The 9,489-nt window shown below is 36.4% G+C and overlaps 1 protein-coding gene across 1 annotated transcript; it reads left to right on the forward strand.

The window, feature by feature from the left end:
* The first annotated feature begins 4,516 nt into the window (after positions 1-4,516).
* LOC120939663 (transcription factor Sox-17-alpha-like) lies at positions 4,517-8,957 on the forward strand. Its single transcript, XM_040352003.1, has 2 exons — positions 4,517-4,849; positions 7,778-8,957. The coding sequence occupies exons 1-2, from the start codon at positions 4,555-4,557 to the stop codon at positions 8,650-8,652; spliced, it is 1,170 nt and encodes a 389-aa protein (XP_040207937.1). The 5' UTR covers positions 4,517-4,554; the 3' UTR covers positions 8,653-8,957.
* The last annotated feature ends 532 nt before the right edge of the window (positions 8,958-9,489 follow it).

Below are 9,489 nucleotides of genomic sequence, written 5' to 3' on the forward strand. Positions count from 1 at the left end.
AGCCTAGATTAAGGAGATATTTACAATAGATAGAGCTGTGCGCCGATGTCTACGGCACATGTGCCGATGACTATGGCGCAGGTGCACCTTAGAAACGGCGATCATGCCGTTACTAAGGCTGCATTCACACCTGAGCGTCGGTCGTTCGGTCGTTTTTTCCGGCGTTTTTTTCCAGCGTTTTGTCGCGCGTATTCATGCTTATTTGCGCGTTTGCATCCAGCGTCGTCTGACGTTTTTGTACTTCGACGGTTTTTATTTTAGCCAATAGGAAAAATGATCATCTTTTCATCACTTGTTGCTTGTTGCTATGTTGGTAGATTTTTTTTATCTTCTGCCCGGGTGAAATGTTCTATTGATTAAAGCGACGAAACACCCGTAGCAAACGCTAGTCGCTTGAATCGAGCGTTTCCATTATTTTCTATGGGAAATGGAAACGCTCAAAAACGACCAAACTGCCCGATACGCGCGACAAAAAAGGGTCCGGAACTTGTTTGAGCTTCAGGCGTTCGGCGTCAGGCGTTTTGGAGTGGAGATGTGAACCATCTCCATAGGGGATAATGTATTTTTTCCCCTCTTGCGTTTTTGAGCGTCGCGCTTCAGGCGACAAAACGCTCAGGTGTGAATGCAGCCTTAGGCTGCATTCACACCTCGGCGTACAAAATCGCGGCGTTTTGTCCCGCGAATTGCGGCGACAAATAGCGGCGTTTTGTACCGCGTTTTTGCGGCGACAAAACGCTGTGATTGTGAATGCAGCCTTCACCCCCTCTATGGAGATGGTTCACATCTCCTATGCCGAACGCCGAAAGCCGCCTGAAAAAAAGGTCCGGGACTTTTTTTCAGGCGGCAGGCGTACGGCGTTCGGCGTGGAGATGTGAACCATCTCCATAGAGGTGCATGTTAAATCATCCCTCTGGCGTCTCGGGGCTGCAGCGGCGTCGCACTACAGGCGTATATACGCCTAGGTGTGAATGGGGGCTTAAGGGGTCATGCCGTAACTGGCAGCTCCCGCGCGCACGCACCTCCAGCCAGTCACGGCCCAGGAAGGAAGAGGGATGAAGATGGACGCTCGCTGCTAGTGGGGACATCGGTGACATCGCAGGCTTCGGTAAGTGACACATAATGGGCTACTATGCGATGCATTGTACCCCTTATGCTTTACCTTTGCAGGGAAATAAAGAGGAAATAAAACCCACCGGGGTTTACTTCCTCTTTAAAGGTGATTGGTCACTCTGTAAGAATGTTCACTTTGTAAAGAAAATGTTTGTTCTTGTTTTCCTTAATTTACTTTAAAATAAGGTGATACTACTGTATATCCACGCATATTATCCAATTACTGTGCAAAGAAACTAAACATTGGGGGAGATTTACTAATACTGGAGAACTCAGAACCTGGTGCAGTTGTGCATTGTAGCCAATCAGCTTCTAACTTCAGCTTGTTCAATTAAGCTTTGACAATAAAACCTGGAAGCTGATTGGTTTCTATGCAGAGCTGCACCAGATTTTACACTTTCTAGTTTTTCTATTGTAAATCAAGCCCAGTGTGTTCCTGCAGGTCAGGTTGGTTGATATTCACTAAGCTGTTAACAGTCACTTATCCTTCTGTAAACATTCCCCAGTGTATATTCATATATGTGTGTCTTAAGTAGAAATAAATACATAGAGAAATATCTCTTAGTGGATTCCGCCATACTACAAGTCTCCATAGGTCTGAGATTGCTGCATTGTATGTAAATCGGGCCCTTTGAAGAAGAGAAGTCAGTCTGCTGGGTGTACTTTGGGGCTGTCACCCATTGTCCTGTCTATCTCTAAACAGACAATAAGAACAGAAGACTGCCTGGTGTTCTGTGTATTACCTGGTCCTGGGAAGGTCCGACACCTAGTAAAAAAAAAAAAAAAATAGTAATAGAATAAAACTCATAATCACTTTCTAAAAGTGGCAGCAGGTGGATGGATTCTGCAGGACGAATCTGTCATTATTTCACCTGACATGTGCAGAGGAAAAACATGAAAAACATGCAATGCCATCAGAGATAAATGTAATACTCAAACCAATGTAATAGAACATACAATGATGAATATGCCATGGTGAATATAGAATATGCCATGATGAATATAGAATATGCCATGGTGTATATAGAACATACAATGACATCAGAGATACATGTAATATTATCTCAGACCCATGTAATGGAACATACAATAATGAAAATGGTACATGCCAGGATGAATATATAGAACATATAATGACATCAGAGATACATGTAATACTCAAACCAATGTAATAGAACATACAATGATGAATATGCCATGGTGAATATAGAATATGCCATGATGAATATAGAACATATAATGACATCAGAGATACATGTAACATTATCTCAGATCTTTGTAACAGAACATGCAATGATGAATAGGTACATGCCAGGCCCATGATGAATATTGAATATGCTATGATGAATATAGAACATGCAATTACATCAGAGATACATGTAATATTATCTCAGGCCCATGTAATGGAACATACAACAAATTATATACATGATGAACATGGAATATACAATGTCACCGGAGATATATAATATTATCTCAGACCCATGTAATGGAACATGCAATGATAAATATAGTACATGACAATGAATAGTTCATGATGAATATAGAACATACAATACATGTAACATTCTCAGACCCATGTAATGGAACATGCAATGATAAATATAGTACATGCCACAATGAATATGAAACATGTTATAATGAATATGAAACCATGAATACATAACATGCAATGATAAATATGGCACATGCACTGCTGCATCATGAACACGCATTTATATCTGGGACACTTACAACTATGAATACAGAACATAAAATTATGTATGTTCCATATTCCTCATGATGATGCTATGATACATGATCATGTAATATTATGTGACATCATGTAATATCATGTAACATGTAATATTATCTCCGACCTATGTAATGGAACATACAATGATTAATATGATACATGCCATGATAAAGAACATATGATAAACATGGCACATGTAAAAACGAATCATGAACATATATTGATATGAGACACATGCAATGGTGAACATGGAACATACAATGATGTATATGAAACATGCAATAATATCTGAGATCCATGTATTGATGAAAATGGAACATGCAGTGATGAATATGAGACATACAGTAATGAATTAGCAACATACCTGAGACACATGGAGCATGCAATGATATATCGGGAACATAATACATGAGACCCATGCAATGATAAATATATAGAACATTGATCTCTGAGACACATTCATATGTGAGATCCATGAAATGATCCATCAGAAACAAGCATTATATCGGAGCCACATAAAAAATCAGTGATATCTGCAAAATGATGCAATAATTAATCAAGACCACGCAATGATACCCGAGACACATGTAATCATATCTGTGACCCATACAATGATATCTGCAGTGTCCAAGGATCAGGATACCAGAGACCTTCCATTGATATGTCATAGTCACACATGTATGACCTGTGCTCTCCATGCAATGATCAGAACATGTAATAATACCAGAGACCTTCCATTGATATGTCATAGTCACACATGTATGACCTGTGATCTCCATGCAATGATCAGAACATGTAATATGCAGTGATCTCTGGGCACATGTACTGATGACAACCAGTGGAATGTATGTCATGTCATTCCGATTATTATTATCTCACTTATCCATAGAGATCTGTATTATTCCTGATCGCATCTTCTTTGATCTGTTCCCAATAATCTCCAATAACCTGTAGAGTAGGATTTTATTTCTCCATTTAATTCTAGAGACCGACCTTTCTATTGTTTGTATTAAAAGCTGGATGTGATTGTGAAAAATAAAAGACAGAGCAATGCAAGGTACACCGACCTGTAGCATAATAATAATAATAATAATAATAATAATAATAATAATAATAATAATAATAATAATAATAATAATAACAATACATTTACAATTAGTACATATAATCGCTGCCGCCTCTTTTCCAATTGAATGAAAGGGCACATTTCAGAAGCTCTTGCCATGTAAGGATCAGGTAAGTATTGTGTCCTCCTCTGTGTATTTGTGTGTATCTGTATATAGATGACTATCCTGGCTGGGCTTTTTATTATGCTCTAGTATTAGGAATAAAGAGGGTTATTATTAGCACCGATTAATATAATAAAAACAGTGTGATCGGAGCTTATTCCTGCTTTAACAAAGGTGACAAAGGTGACGAAAAGATGTATAAAGTGTGAAGGGGGTCGGAGGAATGATTTCAGGGCAGTAAAAGGAATATTCCGCACATCGCAGCGCTCATCAGTGCAGGTGTCACTTTCTGGGGGCGGGGCCACATCCACCCGGCGCCACAATCACCAGCCCAGTCCCTTCACACCTTTGCCGGGCAGCCCCGCCCCCCCCCCGCGCGCTGATTGGCCGCTAGCGCTGTTATAGACAGCAGGGGGTGTCCTCGGAGTAGACAGGAGTCCCAGCAGAGCGAACCTCACACAGTGATCCTCCTCTCCAGACATGAGCAGCCCTGACTGTGGCTACGCCAGTGACGAGCAGATCCAGGGCAAGAGCTCCGTGCTGCCAATGATGATGCCCGGCCTGGGCCAGTGCCAGTGGACTGACACCATGGAAGCCAAAGTCAAGTGTGAGCCGGGGACTGCCAACAACAGCAGCAGCAGCAGCAACAGGGGCAAAGCCGAGGCTCGGATCCGACGTCCGATGAATGCCTTCATGGTGTGGGCGAAGGATGAGAGAAAGAGACTGGCCCAACAGAACCCGGACCTACACAATGCCGAACTCAGCAAAATGCTAGGTAAGAAATCTCCATCTATCTACTCCTCATTCTCATATAAACTCTTCGTTCTCATATCTACTCCTCATTCTCATATAAACTCTTCGTTCTCATATCTACTCTTCATTCTCATATCTACTCTTCATTCTCATATAAACTCTTCATTCTCATATCTACTCTTCATTCTCATATCTACTCTTCATTCTCATATCTACTCCTCATTCTCATATCTACTCTTCATTCTCATATAAACTCTTCATTCTCATATCTACTCTTCATTCTCATATCTACTCTTCATTCTCATATCTACACTTCATTCTCATATCTACTCTTCATTCTCATATCTACCCTTCATTCTCATATCTACACTTCATTCTCATATAAACTCTTCATTCTCATATAAACTCTTCATTCTCATATAAACTCTTCATTCTCATATCTACACTTCATTCTCATATCTACTCTTCATTCTCATATCTACTCTTCATTCTCATATCTACACTTCATTCTCATATCTACTCTTCATTCTCATATCTACTCTTCATTCTCATTCTTCATTCTCATATCTACACTTCATTCTCATATCTACTCTTCATTCTCATTCTTCATTCTCATATCTACTCTTCATTCTCATATCTACTCTTCATTCTCATATCTCCTCTTCATTCTCACTTCTACACACAAAGCTGAATCTTTTATTATTTTATTATTAATGCTGATCATAAAATAAATTATTATCAGTGCTCATCATACATGTAAATCTAATGATATTCTTCCCTTGGTATACATTGTTCTTATAATTCATCACCTTTACATTCCAATCCACTTCTCTCTAGTTATAGGTTTATTCCTATAGGACACTTCCATTTCTTTTTAGTTACAATGTATTGTAGCGGACGGTCTTGTAGTTACCATTAGAGCCCCTACTTGGATTTTATGTGCATTTGGATACAATTTGATCATTTTGTTGTCATTCTTAAATAAATCGCCAACTATTATCATGTGTAGTCTGGTTGTGAGAAAAGACTCATTGCCCGCATGATAGCTTTTAACAGTTCTAAACACTAGCATTTATCATTAATTGACACATTTGTTACAATTCTTAAACATATACTTTATTTTAAATGGCTATAATTAATCGTTTGGCTGTGAGATGTAAAGATGGTGTTTTGTTCATATTACATTCTATAGTGAATATAATTTATAATAATAATATAAGTATAATAATATTATAAATAAAAATATAATAATAATATAAGTATAATAATATTATAAATAAAACTATAATAATAATATAAGTATAATAATATTATAAATAAAAATATAATAATAGTATAATAATATTATAAATACAAATATAATAATAATAAAAGTTATAATAATTATATAGTGAATTCCCTACATTAGACATAGAGCTGATTATACTATGCAGTTATAAAGTTATAATATTAAGAACACTACTTATACATGATCATTATTAGGCACTTCTAAACGTCTTTATATCAGTAGGATTGTAATAACTATTATATTGCAAGGATATTTTAAAAACCTTTGGAATTATTTTCTTTATTCTCTATTCCAGTGGTCTGCTATGTATTGAGCTGCCCATACTATGCGGCTATAATTATTATTATTATTATACAGGATTTATATAACACCAACATTTATAGGACTTGACAACATGAGGGTAGACAGTACAGTCTGATATAATTTAATATGGAATATCAGATATTACCAAGATAACTATATATATATATATATATATATATATATATATATATATATATATATATATATATATATATATATATATATATATATATATATATATATTTATACTATATACTGTAGGCAGTATAAAGCAGGTATAGAGTTATTACATCACAAAGATTGTAATTGGATCTTTTTTTTTTTTACCATACATTTATAGCATATCAATATATTTGTTGCTATTGGAATAGTTTATGTTAACTTTAGGCTCCATGCACACTGGGCTTTAAAAAAACGTTTGTTCTCTCGGGACTAAAGACGCTCATTTATTATTATTTTTTGTACAAACTTTAGACGAGTTTAGGAGAGTTTTACATTTTTTAAAGCTCCAATCAGAAACGCAAACCAAAAGTTTTTTTCTGCCTCTTAACCCAAAATATGCCTCCTAATGTCCCAATGTGCATGGAGACATAGGATAACATTGAGCTGCTTCTACAGGCAGAACACAAAACTCTGTGTGCATGGAGCCTTTATATTTACTAATAATTATACTATCTATGTAGTGAATACTGATTACATTGTACAGGATATCTAAAACCTTTGCAGCACACTATTGAGATAACGTTTTCTAATCACTATTAATTTATAATTAATTTATAGTTTATATTTAATTAATGTATTAATAATTAATGCTTCAATCCAGTGGTCTGCTGTGCATTGAAATGTAATAAGAATTGGTATAATATTAATGTATATGTACTGGTTTGTTCTGCTTTATACTAAATACTACTACATTTTTGTTGACAAATATGCTATATTTATATACAAGATATATAACAAAACAGACTTAAATAATACTAATATATATATATATATATATATATATATATATATATATATATATATATATATATATGACATACAAATAATTATTATTACTACATCTCATCTCATAATCATTTCTGCTTAAATAAAAAATATACTATATATATATATATATATATATATATATATATATATATATATATATATATATATATATATAATTGCTTTCTGCAAAAAAAAAAAAAAAGCTTTATTTATATCAAACATACAGAACAGACCGAAAATGTATATTATTAAATTGTACTGCTTTTACACTCAATTTTCTATTGGTCATAAAGATATTAGTCCCCATTATGTGATGCCATGTTCTGTTCTCATCATCATGCTCATTGTCTGGTTTCTCTTGATTTGCAGGGAAGGCCTGGAAGTCTCTGACCCTGGCAGAGAAGCGTCCTTTTGTGGAAGAAGCAGAGAGACTGAGGGTACAGCACATGCAGGACCACCCTAATTACAAGTACAGACCAAGGAGGAGGAAGCAGGTGAAGAGGATGAAGAGGGCAGACAATGGATTCATGCATATGTCAGAGCAGGCTGACCCAGTAGTCCTGAGTACTGATGGGAGGATGTGTGTGGACAGCTTTAATCTGGGCTACCCTGAGCCTCCCTACCACCACCATCACCACACTCAGAATCCTCAGAGCAGTCACTACAGGGAGTCTCAGGTAATGGGTGCCCATTATGAGAGCTACAACTTACCCACCCCTGAGACTTCTCCATTGGACATGGCAGAAAATGACTCTGTGTTCTTCACCTCTTCAGTCCAGGAAGAATGCCAGGTGATGCCATACAGCTATAGTGCTGCGTACGCTTCCCACCAGCAAAGTTCTGCCAACAGCATGCTTGCCAGGCAGATGGCACAGACTGAGCAAATGGGGCAAGGCAGCCCTGTGCAGAGCATTATGGGATGCCAGAGCCCACCACAAATGTATTACAGCCAAATGTACATTCCCAGTACTGGAAGACATCATGCTGTGGCACAAAGTGGGCAGCCATCTCCTCCACCAGAATCCCAGCAGACCAGGGCAGAGCAGGTGCAACAGCCTGAACTGATGGCAGAGGTGGACAGGACTGAGTTTGAGCAGTATCTGAGTTATGTACCAAAGACTGACCTAGGAGTGCATTACCATGGACAGGAGCAACCTGGCATCAATTCAGAGAATGGCCTGATATCCTCTGTACTGTCTGATGCCAGCACTGCTGTCTACTACTGCAATTATTCCAATGTATGAGATACATTCCACATTCTCCTGCTGCAATGGTGTCATCACAATGATTTCCAACTGAGGAATCATATGCCCTTCAAGTCGTTTCAGACTTTGGACTGTATAGGAAAAAAATATAAATGCTATGTAGCAATTAATTTATGTAAATTATTACATATGAACTGCTATGTCTTTACCAATAGAATTCATTGAGATCAAATTACATTTGATCTTCAGTCTTCATTGAATGCAATGCAACCTAAGTTCATTATTGTGTACATGTACACGGACCCTGTATAAAGCAATGATTCTTTTTTTTTTATATATATATATGACAGATTTTTTTTTTAAATGATTTTATTTTGCACTTTTACAAATAAAAGATTTAATATGACCAGTCTTGTCATGCTTTGCCTTCCACCTAAAATTACTAAGATTATATGTTTATTGGTAGAAAAACAGGTTATTATTATTATTATTATTATTATTATTATACAAAATGTATTTAGAGATCACCAACAGTTTTCACACTGCAATAAAGAATACAGGGACAGAACTGTTACAATACAATTCAAGAGCTTACAATTTAAAGGGAAATGGTTTCCCAGTTATATATACAACATAAAACAGTTCTATTTTAATCCACATTTATAGAAAAGAACTACAAATTTTGGTGATGTCTTAACAATGTTCTAAATAGTTCTTGCTGGTATATTGTTCAGATTTCGCGCTTTAACATAGAAAAAAAATGGGGAATTTTCTTTTATTGTAATCGTATAATTTACTGTATAAAGTCTTTTATTTTTAGGGATTTGAACAGTGAAATCTGATTGGTCACTCAAGGTCATTATAGTTCTCAAAGCA

The sequence above is a fragment of the Rana temporaria genome, chromosome 5 (genome assembly GCF_905171775.1).
Source record: "Rana temporaria chromosome 5, aRanTem1.1, whole genome shotgun sequence".
NCBI lineage: Eukaryota > Metazoa > Chordata > Amphibia > Anura > Ranidae > Rana > Rana temporaria.

Bases quoted from the DNA above. Each gene is read 5' to 3' on its own strand.
- LOC120939663 (XM_040352003.1), top strand. From the start codon at position 4,555: ATGAGCAGCCCTGACTGTGGCTACGCCAGTGACGAGCAGATCCAGGGC. The intron at 4,850-7,777 runs GTAAGAAATCTC...CTTGATTTGCAG, and splicing joins CGAACTCAGCAAAATGCTAG to GGAAGGCCTGGAAGTCTCTG.